The sequence below is a fragment of the Episyrphus balteatus genome, chromosome 3, assembly GCF_945859705.1.
Source record: "Episyrphus balteatus chromosome 3, idEpiBalt1.1, whole genome shotgun sequence".
In the NCBI taxonomy this organism is placed as follows: Eukaryota; Metazoa; Arthropoda; class Insecta; order Diptera; family Syrphidae; genus Episyrphus; species Episyrphus balteatus.
The window spans coordinates 70354133-70377486 of record NC_079136.1 but is presented as its reverse complement, the minus strand read 5'-3'; the positions used below and the strand labels follow the sequence as shown (position 1 = coordinate 70377486).

General features: G+C 31.0%; 1 protein-coding gene across 1 annotated transcript; it reads right to left on the bottom strand.

Annotated features, from left to right (window-relative positions):
- Positions 1–655: 655 nt before the first annotated feature.
- LOC129915325 (cadherin-23) lies at positions 656–21918 on the bottom strand. The gene is made up of 18 exons (XM_055994815.1): positions 21901–21918; positions 21280–21808; positions 21062–21213; positions 20281–20988; positions 19831–20198; positions 17462–17662; positions 16614–17388; positions 16241–16552; positions 16079–16175; positions 11347–11511; positions 10775–11264; positions 10307–10712; positions 10060–10248; positions 9847–9979; positions 5487–6336; positions 1335–1729; positions 1124–1271; positions 656–1044 (listed from the first exon to the last, which is right to left on the bottom strand). The coding sequence occupies exons 2-18, from the start codon at positions 21515–21517 to the stop codon at positions 855–857; spliced, it is 5817 nt and encodes a 1938-aa protein (XP_055850790.1). The 5' UTR covers positions 21518–21808; positions 21901–21918; the 3' UTR covers positions 656–854.
- Positions 21919–23354: the final 1436 nt, after the last annotated feature.

The following is a 23354-nucleotide window of genomic DNA, read 5'->3' as shown; positions in this document are numbered from 1 at the left end:
GAATTTTGAGTTGGAAGGGGTGGAGCAAGAAATTCGAGATAAGAGAAACTAATTAGCAACAAATTAGCAACAAATTAGTGCATCTTATTAGGGGAATGGCAGCATCTAACTGTTGAGCCCACTGTCATACCAGGACGAAAAGCAGTTGAGGCCATTTGAACTCCGCTTAAAAATAAAAAAAATTTCATTATTTATTTTTTTCCCCCAAAGTGATTTTACAAAGTTAAGAAAGAAAAATCTGATGTGGATCTCTCAAGATTGGTCCTGATAAAGAGGTGGTTTTAGTGGTTAAGAGTCCTACACTACTTGGTGTCGAATACTGCCAAGTGTCTTTTGAAGATTTCCTCCCGTCAAATTATTTTTTTCCTTTGTATACTTAACTACCTATATTTCTTTTTACCATTTTGTCAGGTTTAGGATTATATGTATTCAGGTAACACATAACTACATTAAAATGTGTCATTATAGTTTTTTTTTACCTCAAAATTATTAAAACAAATTTCGTATTGAACGAGCTGTCAAATTGAAATAACCGTTAACAAAGAATAAAGACTTGCAAGCAGTGCTGCAAAATATAATAAATTTATTTACATAGACAAAAATTGGTTTTATTTTTTTTTAAACAATTGTTGTCTTTATTACTTATACTTTATATACTTAAACACTAATCTTATTGTACTCATAACTAAATATTATAAAATATCTTATAATCAAATTCGATGAAATAAATATTTATCTACATTATTCATGGTAATCATTATAAAGAAATAAGTTATATAAACTTAATTATTAAAACTTAAATTACATTTTTTAACCTTATGACTATTTCTTTGTATATCTTTGTATAGATTTCACTACAACTCTGTTGTTTCCAATTTTTTAACTAATATATGAGCATTATTTGTTAACTTATCAATTTGTTGATAAACATTAAAATGTCGATTTAAATCATTAGTCTGTTCAAATATTTTACAATGTTGATTAAAAGAATTTTGTCTTTCGATTGACAAAAAATTATCATCCAGTGAATCATCTCCTCCTTGACTGAAATTAATTTCGAAAAAAAAACAAAAATCTTTATAGAATCTTTATAGGTATATGTATAATTTAGATTTTAACTTACCTTTGATTATCATCATTTTTAAACCATTCATTTTCATACCCTTTAAGCCATATTGGATTTGAACCTTCTACACTATGTTTATTGGTATTTGGAACTGTTGTTGATGGTGGTTCTGGACCATCAGGAATATTTAACAATGATGATCGGTCTTGAAAATAAAACAATATATTTTTTTTACAATTCAAATATTAATCTTGAAGTCATGACTTACGAAAAATGTTAACTTTTGCTGCCCGCAGCTGTCTTTTGTATCCATTTCTCTGGGATGCACACAAAGCCAATGTTACCACCAATAAAGTAGCAAGGAACAAATTAGAGAACACAAACCAGACAAACATTGGAGCTCTAGCTTGTCCGGCAATTAGCAATTGAGCTTCAGCTGGTTGTGTATCGAGAACATTGAATTCTTTGAATAGTCCATCGAGACTCTCAACATGTTGATCGATTAAACGAAGAACTTCAGTAACTTCAAGTATTGAATTGTCATCTCTGTCAACTAAATGCATGTAAAGATCTGTTTTGGTCTTATCAACAGAACCATCCTTATTTTCATGGACTTTGTATTCGTCAATGTTAACAATTGCCTTGGTGACATTACTTATTGTTCTGCGGAAAAAAAAAACGTTTAGGATTTAACAATTATATGAACAGTTTCTGAAAAAAAAAATCTTAAACTCTAATACACAGTGATCCTGAACAAGTTTAAGGTTGACCTGAAATGATGTCAAAAACTAAAAATGAGGCTTTGTTGCTGAAGGTCTCAGCAATAATAAATCCGTTTTTATTAAAATCGCATTAATTTTTTTTTCGAGAAAGACCCCTCCCATAGCCTTGTGTTGATAAGAATTTTTCACGTAAAAAAACACATGTACGGGGATTTTTCGAAAAAAAAAATCTAATGCGATTTTGGTAAAAACGGATTATTATTGCTGAGACCTTAAGGAACGAAGCCTCACTTTTAGTTTTTGTCGTTATTTTAGGTCAACCTTAAACTTCTTTACGATCACTGTGAACATTGATTTTTTAAATTATTATATTTTTAACAATTTTTTTTTTTCGAAATTTTACTTTCATTTTTTAATCAATTTTTAATCAAGTAGGTACTGAAAATGAAGTTTGAAATTTCATATTCTCAGTCAAAAGGGGGTATTTTTTTTCTATGTTAATTTATTTATAAAAACAGATTTTCTTTTTACTTTAATATTCGAAAATTGGAGGTGAACCCAACCCTCCTTAGAACTTTTTTTCTAATATCGAAAAAATTGTTTTATTACTGGTAAAATCTACATTTTTTATTTTTTTTTTTATAAAGCTTGGGAGCGATTTTCTTTAAATATGAAATTATGTATGTTGTTTCTATGAATTTTTCACTTTCGAATTTTGGGGGATCTGGGGATTTTGTTTTGGTAATTTTTGGGTCTTTGAAACAGATAGCTAGATAAGATTTTAATACGTTGTAGAGAAACAGAGGTTAAACCTTTTTTTATTTTCAATTAGGTATCAAAAGGGGGTAAAAATGGAAATAAGAGTTTACTTAAATCGTTTTTTTAGTTCAAATCTTTAGTTTTTTCTTTGTTTTTGGCTTAAGAGATTTACACTTAAAATACGTTTCGAAAGCAATATCTTAAAAAAAAAAAAAAAAAAATTTTACGACCTCAATTTTTTTTAAACAAGGGTAAGAAGTTAGAACACTTTGTAAAAGTTTAAAAGAGTATAAAACCTTAGATGTCTAACAAGGCTCCAAATTGTTATCATATCTATTGAAACCTGGAACCATTTTGAAAAAATCCAATTTTCGAAAAAGGGGGCCTGATTTCAAAAACTTTTTTCATTTTTATCTAATTCAAGAGATTGTTTCTGTTCAAGAGACGCAAAATAAGCAGCTTTTTTTCAAGCAATGCGAGAAAACGCAACTAGATTAACGGTTTTTGTTTTGGGTTTTTGTTTTAGGTTCCTCAACTTTGAAAATGCAAAACTAGAAATCTGCTTACCAAAGTGTCAAATGCATTTTTCTTTAACAAAATTGGTTTTCCTATTCAAGCAGTGTGTGCATGTGTTTTTCTATCTAAAATACAAAAATTCAGGAAAAAAAAATTGTCAACCAAATTTTAGTAAAATAAATGTCCTATTATTTGTGGAATGACACATTTTTCGATATAAGATTTAACAAATAGTGAGGCGGCTTAGCATTAAAAAAGAGTTCAATCGTGCACTTTGTGATAAAAGCATGAAATTAACATCGTTGGTAGTACTCAATATAAGAGTTATTTTGAGATATTGGGCCACCTTGTATTCCATCCGGAAGGGTAGATACAAGACTTTTTCTGTGTTGCACTCGATTTGTTGCATATCATAGTATAGGCAATGAAACCTTTTTTATTAATATGATACATGATTTCGAGGTAATTTTTAACGGCCGATCGAATAAAGTCAATACTAAAATGTCTCGACCATCATGTAAAAAGTTATTGGACTCTTTATGAATTCTCTTTTACTCAAAGAGCAAGAGTCAGAATATTACCAAGTACTCCTTGAAAAAAAGTTGTAGGTTGATAAAATTTTGTGTGGACGTTTCATATACCATAGAAAAAAATAATTAAATATGTTCATAAAAAAATTTCAGGTCAAAGGGTGTTTTTTTTAGCGAGAAACAACACTTTTGAAATGGTACCATTGCACCGCATGGAAAATTTTTGCATTTTTTTTTAACCGCATATATATTTTATACATCGTATGAGAATCAAAAATAATCAAAAAATGAATTACATTTGCCATGGAATATTGAATTTTCATGCAAAACTTAAATTGCTTGCTTTTATTTTTTATTAAATTTTCACACAAATAAATTTTTTGAAGGAGTGAGGTGCAAAAGTTAAAGTATGAAAAATAATTGTGCAGTTTGTGATAAAAGGATCAAATTAATAGGATTGTTAGTACAATATGTAACCCTCATTTTAAGATATTGGGCCACCTAATATTTTACCTATAAGGGTGTTTATAACGATGCACAGAAAGCTATTTACATGCAATTTTGTGAAATTTGGGGTTATTAGATGGCTCATGTACATCCTCATAGATGAAATATTAAGTGGCCCAATATCTTAAAATGAGGGTTACATATTGTACTAACAATCCTATTAATTTGATCCTTTTATCACAAACTGCACAATTATTTTTCATACTTTTACTTTTGCACCTCACTCCTTCAAAACATTTATTTGTGTGAAAATTTAATAAAAAATAAAAGCAAGCAATTTAAGTTTTGCATGAAAATTCAATATTCCATGGTAAATGTAATTCATTTTTTGATTATTTTTGATTCTCATACGATGTATAAAATATATATGCGGTTAAAAAAAATGCAAAAATTTTCCATGCGGTGCAATGGTACCATTTCAAAAGTGTTCTTTCTCGCTAAAAAAAACACCCTTTGACCTGAGTTTTTTGATGGACATATTTTATTATTTTTTTCTATGGTATATGAAACGTCCACACGAAATTTTATCAACCTACAACTTTTTTTCAAGGAGTACTTGGTAATAATCTGACTCTTGATCTTTGAGTAAAAGAGAATTCATAAAGAGTCCAATAACTTTTTACATGATGGTCGAGACATTTTGGTATTGATTTTATTCGATCGGGCGTTAGAAAATACCTCAAAATCATGTATCATATTAACAAAAAGGTTTCATTCCCTATACTATGATATGCAACAAATCGAGTGCAACACAGAAAAAGTCTTGTATCTACCCTTCCGGATGGAATACAAGGTGGCCCAATATCTCAAAATAACTCTTATATTGAGTACTACCAACGATGTTACTTTCATGCTTTTATCACAAAGTGCACGATTTTTTTGCTAAGCCGCCTCACTAAAAGTTAAAAATTATTATTGGTTCAAATACTTTTAAATATTTAGGGTATTTGTTATCAGAATATTAAAAAGTTAGTGCATAGTAAACGTTTGTTAAACTCCAAAACTTTCTCATACAATTTTTTTCCTATCGCAATAAATGCAAAAATTAGGAATATTTTGTTATAAAAATAACACCGTTTTTTTTTAATGACAAAAATCAAATAAAAATAGAACTTGCGTCATTTAAAGGTTTTATGTTTGCCTGTCAGCATTTTTAACTGAGTTTATTTGCTAAGCTTTATTTGTGCTGAAAAAAATATTTAGCTTTAATTTTAAAAGTTTGTATATAAACAGCAGGTGGTACAAACTGCTCGGTTGGATTATAAATGCACTTCACTAACCAAAAATATGTATTTTTTAGGAACTTAACAAATGGTTATTCGAGTAGTTAGAAATGCGTGTAAACTGTATTCATAGTTTTTAATTAATAGTATGATATTTACTTACTCTTTAAACTTATGAATTTTTTCCCTCAGCTCTGATGGCTGCAACCTAAAAACAAATCGAACTTTTTGATCTTCTCTCAGCAGATAAATATAAACACGTGCAGTATCTTGCAAGCCTTCAGTATCATTTGCTACTACCATAAAATCAAAATAACCCTTCATGCCTTTTTGTGGATCAAAATTCAATTGAATGTCTCCAGTTTCACGATCAACTACAAACGGAAATCTCTCAACATTCTCCAATCCCTCTGACAGAGTTTGTTTGACCTCTCCAACTTGATAATACGATATCACAGCATTCTTGCCATCATCAGGATCGTAAGCTTCGATTTTCATAAATTTTGTACCAAAATCAGCTGAAGTTGTAAATCCGCCAGTGAATATTTTCGATCTGAATCGTGGTGGATTGTCATTGATATCCAAGACACGAACCAGTACTCGGACTACAGTGCTGTCAGACATAATATCGTCATCCCCAAGATACAAATCATTTTCATTCGATGTATATTCTGAACTTTGATAGTTTGTGTGTTTACGATTGACCATTGGCATAATGTGTGTGTTATCCATTCGGCGGTTTGAAAACAGTCTGGCATTATTTCTGTTTGAAGATATTTCTGAGCAATGTTCAGTTGCTCGTATGTATAAAGTGTGATTTGCTCTGAGTTCTCGATCTAATTCTTTGTGTACCATGAGAATATGAGACTCAGGATGTAAGGCAAAGTAACCTTCCTCGTTGCCTTGAATAATGAAATAACAAACTGAGCTGGGTGGATCGTCTAAATCATCTACTTCGTCCTTGTCAATTGTATCTGGTAATTTAATTCGTTGACTACCAGGATCCATGTGCTCTGTGAAATATAGATAGACATTTTTTTGTATTTATAGAGTCTTACTCCACAAGCTTCTTAGTAGGGTAGGAGATAAAAGTAGAGCTATAAAAGTTTGGAATTGCACTTTAGCAGTTGTTTGAAAATCAGTAAATGCAATAAAATTCGAATAGCAAATTATAGTTAAGTATTTAACATATTCCTTAGCCTCGACTGAACTTTCAGATGGTTTAAAATGTGTGGTAGATTGTTATTTAAAAACATTCACAATATACTGTGTGAACAAAAAAAAGGTAAATAAAAAAAAAATTTTCATACCTATTATTTTTGGATACTATTCCTTATTTTGAAAGTTTTCGAATTTTCTAGGTTTATCTAATATAAAAACCATAAGAATTTGATTTTGCTCATTAAAAAGTGATTAAAAGTAAGTCATTTAAGGCTCAAAAATGTGGTGTTCTATTTTATCTCAAAAGTTCAATCCTTCAAAACAGAAAAATCACAAACAAAAAATCGTAGGAGTTTGAAACAAAAAAAAAATTTGATAAAATAGCCTTTCTAAAAATATTAATCATTTTATCAGAAAAAGAATTTTACTTTCTTAAGAGAAAAATATAAACAAAACAAAATTTGAAAATTTTGGTTTTTGGATAGTTCCAATGATTTTGCTATTTCACCATTTCAAAAAAAAAAAAAATATTAAATAAAATCCTAAAACTAAAAGAATGTATGTTTCACATTCTTTTTGTTTAGTCATGATACGATCATCGAAAATCACTAAAAAAAAATCACGAATTTTGTTTGTTCCTTTAATTTTTGGACTAGTGTATGATTGCCTTCAAAAAATTATTCTTTTGTTCCACAAAAATTACAGGTATAACAAACGTCTTTATCTTTAGCTTAAAAACCATACTATGAGATGATATTAAAAATGTTAACAAAAAAATTTGAATTTTCAATTACCTCCTTTGAATATAATGATAATTCAGTAATAATAGTTCAATTCAATTCATAAAAGTATGGACGTATCACTTAACACTATAATCATTTTTATCAAAAAAAAAAACAAAACCGACTTCTATATTTTTTCTAATTGTTCCTATGGCCAAAACTGAAAGAAATTAAAATGGGACCACATTGCAGGTCACTGTGGTGTATGCGTAACTTTTTTTTTTATTTGAGACGAGTATTGGAAATTTTTCTAATTTATTCGTTAAAATTTAAAAAAAAAATTGAATATTGTGCTAAAATTCTTTGTTTTGCATGTCAACCGCAAAAACATGGGCATCTGAATTTAAAAGTGGTCTGATGTCCCTGAAACATGGCGCACGTCAAGGGAGGCTGAAAACAGCAGCAAGTAATTGTTCGAAACATCTTGCACATGGAATAACCCATGAAAAAGCTGTACGCAAGGTGGGTTCCGCATATGCTGAAAAACAAGAAAAACTTTGGGAGGAGTGTTTGGACTGTCTAAAGAAGCATCCAATGGATTTTGTGCGGTAATTTGTTGATGGCAACCAATGGTTCCACTCCAAAGTGAGCAAAGCCGATCGACTCTGCCGAAAGTTTTATGGTTACATGTTTTATGGTTAAGTTTTATGCTGTTCGATTAACTTGGGAAGGGTGGAACAATAACAGGACTGTATTATTTCAACATTCTTGATCAGTTTCAGTTGGACGCCAAAATTCATGAGATGCCTGGTTTCAAGAAGAAAAATAAACACTGCACCTGTTCCCAAAAGTTCTTTAGAACAAAGCATAATTATCATACAATACGTATTTGACACACAGTCTGATATATCTTTGTTGCCGGGTATAAAATGGTTTAGTCAGAAAAGTTTATTTTGTGGAAAATGAAGTTTAAGTTTTAATTTTTGTTTGTAAATCTGAATATTATTATTTCGAAAAAGTAATGATGCAGAAACATCATGAAAACATGTAATTTATTACCAAATGTGAGAATTCCTTTTTAGCTATTTTAATACTGTAGAACAATGGCTATTCTTTTTCTTTTAATGAAAATACAAAGATGTTATGTCAACTTTCGCCCTTTGAACCACAAGATTTCTAAAATTTTTGACTTAAACCCTTTATACCAAATCATTTCTAATGGAAGGGGATACGCTAGAGCTATGGCAATAGGACCAAACTATAAAGAAATAAATTGCACGACTGGGGTCGCACGTACTTGCTCTTAGAGTTCAAGTTGCTTAAATTTTAAAGACTTTTTATATAGAAATTTGGAAAATCTAAATACATATATGGGAAAGAAAAAAAAAAGGAAATTCGTTTTTTAAAAAAATAATATAAAATCTGAAATCAAATTGCCCCCCAAAACAAGTATGCAGTTTTGACTGATATACTAACATGCATTTTTAGAAAAAAAAATTTCAAAATCGTTAGAGCCGTTTTTTAAAAAACTAATTTTTTATAAATAATTTCTTGGAAAAAAAGTTTTAAAATAAAATTGGTATGCCATTTTGTAGAAATCACTGATCAACATCTAAACACAAAATTTCAAAAAAATTTAATGTCCCGTTTTCGAAAATTGGATTTTTCAAAAAAAAAAATTTCAAAATTTTTTTAAAAATCCAAAAAGTATTTTTTTCAAAATTTTGCTTTTGGCTTATATTTAAATTATATAAATTCTTCATCACAAAAAGTTTCGTTGAAATAGAATAAGCACTTTCGGAGATAATCGGATTTTAAAAAAACGGTTCTATGGCAGGTACCGTTAATAATGATTTTCAAAAAAAAAATTTTCATTAGAAGATAGACCTTGTCTTAAAACTTACATTTGAATTTTTTAAACAAAATCGTTGGAGCCGTTTTTGAGCAATTTCAACTTTACTAAAATCGGTATATGACAAGTACCTACCGTTATTTTTGGTCCAAAAAAATTAATTCCAAAAACCCCTCTGGAGAGTCGCCAAATAACGCTACACACCAAGTTTGACATTAATCGGTCCATCCGTTTAGGCTGTAGCTCCTTATACAGACAGACAGACAGACTGACAGACTGACAGACTGACAGACTGACAGACTGACAGACTGACAGACTGACAGACTGACAGACTGACAGACTGACAGACTGACAGACTGACAGACTGACAGAGTGACAGACTGACAGACTGACAGACTGACAGACTGACAGACTGACAGACTGACAGACTGACAGACTGACAGACTGACAGACTGACAGACTGACAGACTGACAGACTGACAGACTGACAGACGGACTTCCGGGACCCACTTTTTTGGCATTCTCTACCATCGTAATGTTATGGAAAAATGTTATCTCAACTTTTTTTTTTTGTACGAATACATAACTTGATATATAGTACCTATATCGCAAGTAAAAAAAAGAAACTGACTGAAGTCAAATAAAAATCCGAGAATAAATTTTTTTGACTAAACCCCTTTGTACCCGGCAGCAAGGATATAAGGTAACTGCTCTTTCAATAAAGATAGGCAAACTGGAATTTTCGATACAAAAAGTAGTAAAACAATATTTTCAAAATATCTACTTACCAGTAAAATTCACTACAATTTGATCTACTAAAAATTGTGGTTCATAATCATTGACATTACGAACATAAATGGTTAAATCCAAGTCAGTTGTCAACGAAGTTGGAATACCTTGATCAAAAGCTTCAATTCTAATCTGAAAATTTATATAAAATCAAAATGTATCAAAAAAAACTTAAAAACACTTAAAAAATTAAATCATAATCCCCGACAAACCTCATAAAGTTTTTGTTTTTCCCTATCAAGAGTGTTTCTTAAATAAATCATTCCACTATCGGCGTTAATTTCAAATGTCTTATAACTCCCCATTGGATCGGGTTTCAAACGATATCGAACTAAAGCATTGAAGCCGATATCATCATCGACAGCATGAACTTGTAAAATCATAGTACCAACTGTTGTGTTCTAAAAAAAAAAAAAAAATAATGAGTAAGAATCTTGCACAGCTTGAAAAAAATTGTACCTCTGGAATCCTTAAAGTAGTATTATGCATTGGAGATACAAATATTGGTGCATGATCATTAAAATCCGATATACAAACATCAATAAATTTTTTAACAACATTTGGAGGTACTCCCAAATCTCGAACTTGAATGCCCAAAGTATAGTTTCCATATTGATTTTTAAGAGAAGATTTCGCAAGCAGATGCGACGTCCATGCATCGACTTGACGAAGTTCAAAAAGTCCGTCAGAATTTCCATTTGATATTTTCATTTCCAAACGTCCATTTGGCAAATTGTGATCATCTGCATCCATTGCTCGAATTGTAGTTATAACTTCATTTAGATCATGATACTCAGTGATTGGAACGCATCCTATTGGTACAATTACTTCAGGGGTAGAATCGTTTTCGTCTAAAATATTTATTCTGGAAATTATGTAATGAAGACAATCAGGAGAGTCTTAAAAAATCAAAAACAATAAACCTACGTAATTTGCTTAAAAGCATTTCGACTCTCCCCCGCCAAAAATCCAAACTGATAGTTATCCCAGACTTCAATGACAAGCATATAAATGTCCTTTGTCTCGCGATCTAGTTTATCTACAACTGTCAGAACTCCAGTATCAGCATCAATTGAAAATTTGCCCTGTGAACTTATTCGATCCATTAAAAATGTAACTTTGCCAAAATCTCCAGAATCTGCATCTGTTGCTTGAATAGTTCCTATTCTAGTACCAATCGAAGCATTTTCACTAATCGAATAGTTCTTATTGCCAGGCTTAAAATAAGGATTATTATCATTTTCGTCCAATACATTTACAAAGACATCGATTAGGGAAGATCTGGGAGGAACTCCAGAGTCTGTAGCACGAACCGTAAAATTAAGCCATTGATATAATTCATGATCAATTTTACTAGATACAACAATTTCACCAGTTTGAGCATCTAAATGTACTAAACTTGTAAAAACTGGATTACCTATTGAAGTAAAATTATATTGTAAAAAGTGTTAATTGTTACAAAGTTAAAATGGAAAATAAATCTTATTTAGTATTTATACCTTCCATTGAGTACGTTATTGTTTTATTCTTGTCCACATCATAAGCTAAAATATTCGCAATTAGAACACCATTCATACTATTTTCGGTAATTGTTTTCTTGTAAAATGGTTGTTTGAATTTTGGATTGTTGTCATTTTCATCTTCAATTTGAATATTTAGATAAGCTGTAAATTATTAATCATACTTTTACTTAGAGCTAATATTATACTTTCATATTCATTAAACAATTATTATAACGTAAATATTTTCAAGAGATTTAGAGTGAATTATAATTTCAGCACAAACATAACTCTTAAAAAATGATCGAAGATGTTCTATCTTGAAATTATGACAAAAAGGACAATTTTTACACTGAAAAAAATTGTCATAATTTTTGAACTGAGTGAAAGTGAAAGAAATCACCTCACAAACCATGTTAAGGTGAATAAATAAAACAAATCAATTTAAGCTTCATAAAAAGATTGTTATATGGACTACATTCAATCAAGTAAGAATTCTAAGTCAAATAAATAACATTTGAGGCGCAGTGCTCATACCAGTGGATTTACATTTTCTTAATTATAAAATAAAAAAGGTCTCTGTGGTTTATGCGTACTATTTTTTTTTTTTTTGATGAATAAAAAATAATGCTTCTATAACTTTCAAACTAATGAAAATAAAAGTTAGGCTATCCTGGGCTAACCTTGGGCAAACAAACAAGTAACGATTTTTTCACAGGAAAACAAAATTATAATTTTTTCGGTTTCAAATTATCATTTGGGGGTGTTAACTTTACATGGCCGATGCATGACTGCAGGGTTAACAATGAGTGAACTCATATTTGTAAAACAAAACTTTTTTCGAGTCTTTGGTCAAAAGATATCGGCTTCGGAATGTAAGAAAAAGAAAAAAAAAGCGTTTGGTTGGAAATATCTCAGTGACCAGACCTCCAAGAAAGTTTTAGTTTTCAGTTATGAATAGAGTTTAGAGAAACCTTTCTTTTGATGTTCACTTGAGGCATTCTGAGGAAATTTAAAAAAATGGAATTTTTTTTGTATAGGGGTTAACCTTGATTTTTTCTCAAAAATCTGAAAAAAATAAATTTGTAATTTTCTAATCAGAATGCATAGGCATGTTCACTGTGAGCTCATTTCTGCAAACCAAAACTTGTTTCGAGACTTTGGTCAAAAGATATCGGCTTCGGAATATTAGGAAGAAAAAAAAAAATTGGTTGGAAATATCTCAGGAACCAGACCTCAAAGTTTTCAGTTATGAATAGAGTTTAAAGAGACCATTCTTTTGATGTTTCACTCGACGCATTCCGAGGAAATTTTAAAAAATGGAAATTTTTTTGTCAAGGGGTTAACCTTGATTTTTTCTCAAAAATCTGAAAAAAAATAAATTTTGTAATTTTCTTATCGGAATGCATAGGCATGTTCACTGTGAACTTATGAGTATAATACTTGGTAACAGTATGGTTTTGTTACTGTCGGACAATGGCTCGTATGCAATAAAAATGAGCTAAGGCTCATATCTTACTTTTCAGTACATTTTCTTGAGATCTATCTCATTTTCTTGAGATCTATCTCAAGAAAATGTACTGAAAAGTGAGATAGAGCTTAAGCTCATTCTTTTTGCATATGAGCCAATGTGTTTTCAGAATGATGACATTTTGAATATTTGTGAGTCAGCATAGAATAGAATATATCGTGGGCACAACGCCAAAACCACGAATCTGCAAAATTGTAGTTTTGAGAAAAATGGCTTCAAAGTTTTATAAACACATGGAATCTTATGGAAACTCGAGTAACGAAAATTGATATTTTAGGCTTCTAGGCAACAGATGGAGGATAGGGGTCGACGCAGTGAATAGAGGGACCGATAACAAGGTAAATGACGCTTTAAAGTGAAAATGTCAAAAAATGCAGATTCGCGGTTTTGGCTTTGTACCGACGATATATAGTATTATAAACGTTTACCTACACGTCACCCCTTTTAAAATGTACATTGAAATATCACAGAGGAAAAATTTTACTGTCTAACACTGCTTTAAGGTTTTAAAGAACCATTTTAGAGGTTAAGACAACAAAAATATAAAGAGTAGTGTATAGGTATTTCGTTATCGATCAATAAAATCTTTCCAGGTTCTCGTGACCACATTTGATTTGCGAAGAGCCTAGCTCGATGGTGAATATCTCTCATAAAACTGATGATTTTAAACTCTGACCTCCCTTTTTGAAATTATCGATGTTATGAAGTACCTGGGTTTCAAAAGTCAATAAGATTATACTTTTTTTCAATACACTTGGCTTTTCGCTACAAATACACTTTTATTAAATTCGATACAGTTTTTCCCTTCTCTGCTCTTATATCAATTTAACAGGTATTCTGTATCAATTTTTCTCTTTCGATTTTTCTAAAATTTTGTTAAAACTGCAATATAAGTCAACCATACTTTTGAATTCAAGAACGGATTTAAAGTTTTTATTTAATTTTCTTCGAAGAAACAAAATTGACTTTAAGGACATCCCATACAATTTTTTTTCTCCACCCAATTTACACGCCAGGGGCGTACACACCATTGGGGCAAACGGGGCGGTGCCCCGGGGCCCCCAACCGCCGCCAGGACCCCGACTGGAGACAATACAGAGAAGGAAACTTATTATAAAATAAATAACGAAGTAAAAAGATACAATATTTGATATGAATCACTTCGGACACAAGACAGAAATTATATTCTTCAGTGTAATGCAAAATGCATTGGTAGCCAGTTACATAATATACATGATTACATATATTCATCTAAAAAAAAATATAACCTCAGGGCCCTGAGACACGTTTTTCCCTGCAGGGGCCCCAAAAAAATAAATGACTTTTTTGAAAGAAAAATCAAACATTACCTTAGGGCCCCAAAAAATTAAACTTGCACAATCTTAGCGAACATCAAATAATACATAAAAAGCCTAAAAAAAAACGTATGGCGTATACATGCTTTTTTGTTTTTTTTTTTTTTATAAGTAGGTATATAATGGGGCCCCGACAACTCAACGTACGCCTCTGCTGCACGCTTTAGGTTTTTGGCACATTCCTCGTGAATCACCCCGTTTTTAAAGGTTTTAACATTTTTCAAAAAAAAAAGTGCTATGCTATTCTTAAGGAAATATAAATTAATATATAAAAATGAATGAAATTTGAATTTTTTTTATAATCCAAAAATGTGTTTCTGGTTAATTTTGTAAAATATGTATGTATCTGTATTTCTGTATAAAAAATAACTATAAATTCAGAAATTAAAAAAAATTTCTATGGCATGTACCGTTAATAACGGTCCAAAAAATACTTTTTTCGTTTCAAAAATCGGAACAGGAGGACTACACACAAAAATTTTAATCAAAATCGCTTCTTGCTTCTTTAAAATGAACCAAAACATTTCCGAAAGTGATTTCTCATTATAATATAATAATGATGATATTGTGTATTATCTCTTTTATTTTTTTGTTTCACAAATTATGTGAAGGGAAATCTTATTGCCGATCAAATTTTGTCAGTACTTCATACATTTTACTTCCAAAAAACACAAAGCGCCTTCAAAATAGTGAAAATTCAGAATTTTAATTTTATAAAGGTTACCAAATGCATTTTCTAAACCAAAATAGTTTTATATAGGTACTTTTTCAGGTAGCGATAACCCTAAATCCAGACACAATAAAATGCACGACTGGGGTCGCACGTACTTGCTCTTATGATAAAAGTTACTTCAATGTTAAAGCGTTTAAGTGAAGGAAATTTTGATATTTTTAAGGAATCATAAGTAGTGAAAAAAAAAAAATAAAATCTGTTTTTATAATTGACTAAACACCGTTTTAAATGATCTTTTACACAAAACCGAGTTTGTTATTTGCTTTCTTGTATAAAAAAGAAATTTTATAAAAAAAATTACAAAAATCGTTAAAGCCGTTTTTAAAAAAATAATTTTTTGTAGATAAAAATTTTCTATCATTTTTCAAAAAAAAGTTGGTGTGACATTTTCAAGAAGTAATTAATTTACATATTAAAACGAAATTTTAAAATTTTTCACTAATCCCTTTAAAAAAAAAAGATTTTTCAAAAAAAAATTTGAAATATTTTTTAAAAGTCCAAAAATGTGTTTTTTTTTTGGAAATTTTATATTACCTTTACCTAAAAGCTTTTGCATACAAATTTTCGTTGAAATCTGGTTAATTTTGTACGATATATTCAGAATCAAAAAAAAAAACAAACGTTTTATGGCAGGTACTGTTAATAACGGTACAAAAAATATTTTATTTATTTCAAAAGTCGGCTTTTATGTGTAATACCACACATGAAAATTTTAATAAAAAAAAATAATAACTTTTTTCTTTCCGTTATATGGCAGGAGGTACCGTTTTGGTCATAAAAAAATTTAAATTTCCCCTCTATTGAATCACCCAAAACTCCTAACTACTAAGTTTGAAGAAAATCACTCTACTCGTTTAGGCTGTAGCTCGAGGTTTCCATCATCTTAATCCCGACTAGCAATTTTGCTTCTAAACAGCTTTACAGATGTAACTGTTGCTTCTGTAAAGCTTTATACCACCAACATTGTTAGCTGGGATGTCATGTAAAATTTTTTGTATTTGAAATTAATGAAATTTGTTTTTTAACTGTGTGATCAAATCGCAATATTAAAAACTTATTATTTTTGTATTGAAAAAGGCCTAATTTATTTGAAGCAAGTTTTGTTCTTCTTACCTTCAACGATTTGTGGACCCTTTGCAGCTCCCAAATCTTCTGCAATAATAGACAACTTGATAAACTCTACCTTTTCACGATCGATTAGCTTAGCCACCTGCAAATATTTGTTTCGAATTTTTTTTAACATTGTTAAAACACTATAGTTTTGTATCAATGTACCTTAATTGTGCCTTCAATTGAGTTTAAATCAAAAGCTGATATAAAATCATATTCATTTAATTTAACAAAAGCTCCATCTTCATTTCTAGCTTGTGAATTGATCTTATTGATTTGATATCTTAAAATCGGAGATTCATCTAAATCACTTGCAAAAACCCTATAAATTTCGGTACCAACTGGAGTATTTTCCATTATTTTCAAAGTACGGAGATCATTCAGTACAGGAAATTTGTTGTTAACATCCTTTATTGTTATATTCACTGTTGCCGTATTCATCATTTGAGATGATCCAATACCACCATCTAAAGCCAACTGAAAAAATGTGAAATGTTACAAAATTATTTTTCACTCAAAAACTCTCAAAATATCTTACAACAGTTAAAGTGTAAACGGTTTTCTTGGAATTCGTCAAGTCTGGATCTAAAGAAGCTCCATTCGCCACATATATAACACCTGTATCTGCATTCACAATGAACTTATCTTCAGCTCCAGATTGAATTCTATAAACTACATTATTATTTGGCGAAGATCCATCAAGATCTTGAGCCTTTACTTCTAAAACAAGACTTCCACTTGCAAGATCCTCAGGAATAGTTTTGGCATAAAAAGATTTCTGAAAGATCGGTGGATTATCGTTAACATCTTGAATATAAACAACAACTGGAACAACAGTCGATAACATTGGTATTCCCGAATCACGAGCTCTAACAAGTAATTCAATATTTCGAATATTTGAGTTGCCAACAGCTGGAAGATTTTCAAAATCAAACGGTCGATTTGGTCTCAATATTCCCGACTCTTTGTCAATTGTGAAATTCCTTTGAAACATTCCTTCAACAATTTCATAAGTAATTTGACTGTTTTCTGTTCCATTGAGATCTATATCTCTAGCTTCCAAGATTAAAGGAGTTTCAAAATCTATTTTATTTTCAAGTAAATTTGCTTCGTAGTATCTTTGCAGGAATAAAGGTGAATTATCATTGACATCTTCTATATTTATAATGATTTGTGCAGTATTACGATTTCCAGAACCAATATTATCTTGAGCTTCGACAGTTAAATAGTGTCGAGATATTACTTCGCGATCGAAAGCTTCACCACCGGGAACTTCAATAGATAGAATGCCAGAAATTGGATCAAGATTTAAACTGTTTAAAATTAATCGAAACATGAGCTTTTTTAATGATTAGTTTTATTTAAAAAAAAAAAAGTGGGGCTTACAGATTTGCTATTCCTCCTCGAAGATTCTTGTATCTTATACCCATTGTACCAAAGTCACCAGAGTCTTTGTCATGAGCAGATATTTGTGCAATTATGGTGCCAAGTTCACTATTCTCAAGGACTGTTACATTGTAAATGGCTTGAGTAAACTCGGGAAAATTGTCGTTTTGATCCCGAATGAATATTTGTAGATGTGCTGAACTAAAAGAAAAAACAAAAATTAACCATTAACTCCAAGTCTTTGATTAAATAAAATAATTCTCAATATTCGATTGAAGTTTCAATTTGTTTTCCTGTATTCCAAGTTTCCCATACACGGTTTTCTACTTGCCTGAATTTGAAAGAAGCATTTGAAGGAGCAGTATCAAAATGGTTTGCAATAAGTCATAATGAATTTCATAGCATGCTCTCATGTCCTTTTCTTAATCAGGGTGATGCTTCAAAGATTTTCTATTGGATTACATTCCAGTTAAAGTGTGAGATACTCTAAAAAACTTATATTTTTCGGATTGAAACTATTCCAAGTACTCCAAATACTCCAAGAGCTACTGCCTCATGGCCTGCGTTGTACAGTGTTCACATAGGCCTCACTTCGCCGACTCATTATGACATTTCCTTAAAAGCATGACTACTGTATGTGTCGTAGATAACAAATAATAACCCTATCGGGAGTTTCGCGTGAACAAGATTTCACCATGAAAAATTTGATTTCACTATTCCCCTATTGTGAGTTCCGGGCGAAAAGTTGTTCGAGTTTGGTCCTGAACAAAAATACTAGTTTAGAGAAAAATGTAAATTCCCTTCGGGTGAAACTCACGACACCTCTTGAAAAATTCTGATTATCGTCTTTGAAGACAGTAAGTCTTGAAGCTTGATAAAATTATTAGTGGAGTAACTGAAGCTCAAACAATGGCGCAATATTAAGTAACCCGGCCTAACAGCTCCGGTTTTGATGATCTTTTATTCAAACGTCCGTAAATAAAAATACTTTAACCTCTTTAGGTTAAAAATTGCCGATGTTGTCGTATTGTTTTTAACGAAATGGTAACGGAGTTACGAATAACAGAGTTACGCGCGACAGAGTTACGACCGTCAAAGTTACGCGAAACCGAAGTTACGAAAAACTAGAGTTACGATATCTAAAGTTATGTTAAGCTATGACATGTGATTTTTGGGTTGGCAACAATTGCGAGGAACTATATGGAATTATGGAAACATAAATAAGAGAATATCGATACGTAGGTGCAATATTAGTTGGACAAATAAGAAGTTAATTTCAATGTCCCCCAAACTTACATAAGTATACTTATGTTTTTTTTTCTATTTCAACGTTTTTGCGATCTTCTCACAAAAACAAAACCATATATGTATATCTATACCTATCCAATCAAAATTTTACAAGATTAAATAACACCGATTTTCGCTTTACTCATTTAGTTCTGACCAATGAGAAAAATGTTAATCTCTTGTTTGTATTTCCATAATTCCATATCGTTCCTCGCAATTGTTGCCAACCCAAAAATCACATGTAATAGCTTATCATAACTTTAAAATTCGTAACTCTAGTTTTTTGTAAATTCGGTTTCGCGTAACTTTGACGCTCGTTACTCTGTCGCCCGTAACTCTGGTATTCGTAACTTCGTCGGTTTCCCGTTTTTAACAAATAAAATTAAGTTTTTTTTTTTAACAAAAACAATTTTTTTTTGTCAATATTATTTAAACTCAACAGATATGAATGAACTTCAAGCTTTTTAAAAAGATGCATTTAAATATTGTAGGCTGTCAAAATATTTTGTTCGTGTCTGTAGTTAATGAAACAACTTTAAAAATAGGGAATTCAAATTAAAAATTGTCAGGTTAAACAATCCACAAATTAATTTGCTATCTTCTGTAACTCTTCTGCCGGGTAAAAAAAAAAAAATCCTGCAAACCCCGTCAAAAAGACACACACAGTTCGGATTTTAAAAAATTCAAAATTTTACTCGTACATATGTCGAAATTTCGAGGAAAGGCTAATTACCGTTTGAATGGCTTATAAAGCTGGTAAAAATATTCAATGTAAAAATATTTGGATCCCGATTGATTTACGTAAGAGCCTCATGTCATGATTAAAGTTATAACAGAGGAAAATCGAATGAAATTTTAATCAAATCATTTATTTTTATAATTTTCAAGTTCTAACAACCTTACAAATCATCACTCTCACTAGCAAAAACTCCTTACCTTATACATGCATATGTATACAAAATAAAGAACAAAACCCCTTATTATTCATAATGATGCACATATAAAAGAAGCGAGCCTCCCCTGCTTTAAAGTGCATTTCCGGTATCTATTCAATTCACATCACACACTTGCATTCCATTTACCTCCATTTATCCGGATCCTCCACTTCTCTAGCAAACAGTGTAAAATTCATCTCCCTATTCCTTTCATAATCAACCATTTTTGGATCTTTTATTCGTATCAAAAATGTCGCCTCATTAACTGCCAACTCAGGTACAATCTCAAATATATCATTTGGTGGATCCATAAAAAGTCGAAATGTTCCATTATTCCCTACGTCATGGTCGAATACAAAATTCCGCACATCGTCAATGAAATTCAATGGAGTATTAACTTGAGAATTTTCGTTGATCTCACAGCGGTAAATTGATTCGCTAAATGTTGGTATTTCGTCATCAACATCCGTGACGATAATTGTAACTTCCGTTTTAACAGACGGTGGAGGGTGTTCCTGAAAAAGAAATTATAAAAAAAAAAAATGAAAGGAAATATCAAAGGCATATTAATGGCATTCTATCACGACATTTTCTTACTTGTTGTTCTGATAGTTCAGTAGCAGTTATTTTTAAAATATAAGCTCCATTAACTTGATTACTTGTATCTTCTCTATCCAAAGTTCGAGCTGTATAAACATAACCCGTACTACTATCAATTCCAAATTGTTCATTTGCTTCAACTGTGTACTTGATAGGATTATTAATTCCACGATCTCCATCGATCGCTTTGACCCGAAGAACCCTCGTGCCAACTGGAGCATCTTCCGGTATCCGGGCTACAGCCTGAACCTGTACAAACTCTGGAGGCTGATCCTCAATATCTTTGATTTTGACTAGAATTGCAGCAGTTCCAGTATTCACTGGACCCTGATTAGCTCGATCAATGGCCAACACCCTAAGCTGGTATAAGCTCTTTGTCTCATAGTCAAGCTTCCCCGAAAGCCGAAGAATACCTTTACCCTGATAAGTTGATATCGAAAAGACATCATTATCTCCATCAAGTTCTTGCAGATAGTACACAACTTGACCGTAAGCACCCTCATCGTTGTCAATGGCTTCCAATGTTGTAACAATTCCCGGTCTACTATTTTCGGGAACTTCTATGGCTGATTGATACGGTTTGAACACAGGTTCATTGTCATTTATATCTTCGACCAAAAGCAGAAAGCTCTGTGTTACGTAATTGTATTCACCGAAATGGTGATTATCAGTCAATGTCAGCACAATTGAGTATTCATCCTTTGTCTAAAAATAAAGTCATTTGCATTTAAATTGACGACTTTTGTGTGACAACACAAAAAGCTGTTTAAAAACTAACCTCTCTGTCAAGCTCTTTGGCTAGATAGACATAAGCCTCGTTGGAGCCGGTATTTTCAATTCTAATTACATCACTATCAGGTGAGGGTCGTGTAGCAAAAGTTAGAGGGTCGTTATCAGGGTCATAGCCCTTAAGACGATAAATTAGGGTACCTATAATTTGTTTGGTAATCCAGTGACTTATTGTTTAAAAACCTTGTTTTTAAAAACTTTACTTACCTACAGCAGTTTCCGGACTTTCTTTCAATCTTAAAACTATCTCGGATTGACCTTCGATGACAAAACGTGGCGGTCTATTACATATTACACCATTGATGAGGCAGGCAAAAATCGTTGTAACAATTATTATTAATGAATAAGTTGAACAAAATTGTTTTAAACGCACTTTTTTGTTAAATTTATTTCTTTGGCTGCAAAATAATTGTGGTTCTATCATCCATATGCTTTCGTTGGACATTTTTTTTGTTTGGTTTTTAAAGTGCAGAGTGTGCAGTTTTTTTTTTGAAATATTGTGTGACCTTATGTTGGATCTAGAATTAATCGAGCCATGAAATGGAATTGGTTCATTGAGGTTGTATTTGGTATATTGTTCGATGGGTATGCAAAAAATAGTGAGTTATAGCAGTGTGAGACTGCTATTTCTTTTGTAATTTAAATTCGAGAAATATGTAGTTGAGAATTTTGTTTGCAATTCGATGGAATTTGAGCTGATTCATATATCATGTTGACCAATTTAATGGATTTAGATCTGAAATTTAATGAAAAAGAGTGAATTAGGAACATTTCCGGTTACAAAATAAAAATTTTATTGCAAATAAAATAAAAAATAAAGAAACATACAAAATAGAACGGTGCATTGTGGCTAAATTGGTAACTAATAGAAGAATGTATGACTTTTTTTTTAAACAAAATTATGCAGAAACAATTGCTTCCTAGTAATTTTATCAAATTTGCTGATTTGAATTTAGAACGAGACCTGGAGTAGTTTAAAATAAAAGACGGATATTATGTAATATGCTTAAATTTTTCATAAAACCGCAATGTATAAAATAGTATATTTATTGATTTCGTCTGTAGATATCTTCAAATCGACTTGCAGGAAACAAGAAATTATAACAGCATGGATGATACATTGTTACAAATGTTAGCCCAACAATGATTTTGAACTCTTAAATTTACCACCAGGACTCTGCCTCACCTCACTCATAGAAACACCATGGTTTCTTTTCTTTTCATTCTTTTCAATGAACTTGAAGTTTGTTTATGTAAAAACCAGTATTCGAAGCAAGAGAAGTTAATTGGTGGCCTCATGGCCACCATGGCTCAGGATAGTGTTATAGGAATTTCTTGACAATTCCTTAAAAAGTCATATTTTTAATTTAATTCAAAATAATAGGGGGCGCTTTAAATTGTTAAACTAATTAATTAACTTTAAAAAATAATAAATAATTGTTTCCTTTGAACAAATTGTCATCTATCTTTCTTTTAGCTATAGAAAATATACACAGGCAATTCAGATGTTACAGAAAAAATATAAATATATTGATTTCAAACAAAATCGTCTCAGAAAAGACCATTAGCTAAAACAAATAGGTTAAACATCAGCTTTACCTATGATCTCATCAAGTATAAAAAAAACCAATGCTTCACTTTAAGTGAACTATGAATGAAGCTACAAGTTACAAATCTTGTTTTTTGTTAGATATATACACGGAGAAAACAGACTACATAAAAGTAAGCGGATCCAACCCTAAATTTAGCGGATTTCTGCATGGTTTTTTGCTAAGATGACTTCCACCTTAAATTATGGTATCAAATCACATTAATTTCTTGAATGCGCAAATTAAAAAAAAAAAAAAAAACTGGCAGCCACTGGGGATCGAACCTTCAACTGTTGGGTCACTAGACGAGTGCCTTAATCGTGCTATTTCACTGTTGGAAATAAGCATTATAAACTACAACTAAAACTAAAGTGTGGCTATAATTTAAAAATTTTTATTTTTGGTCGGGTTTTTAAAGATGAACATTCACATTAAAATAAGATGAATTTCACATTAAATTAAACTGAGTTTTAGTGGATTAACCTTATTTTAAGCGGATATCACCTTATTTTAAGGTGCTGAAATTTAATGTGCGCATCATCCTATTTTAAGGTGCCCTTTTTTTTCCGTGTAAGTAATGAAATAACTTAAATTAAAGCAATATTCGTTAAATTATTATTTTTTTTTTATATTTGACTTTGATACATTCATCTATGATTTCTTTATTTATTTAAGTACTAAACTAAAACACTT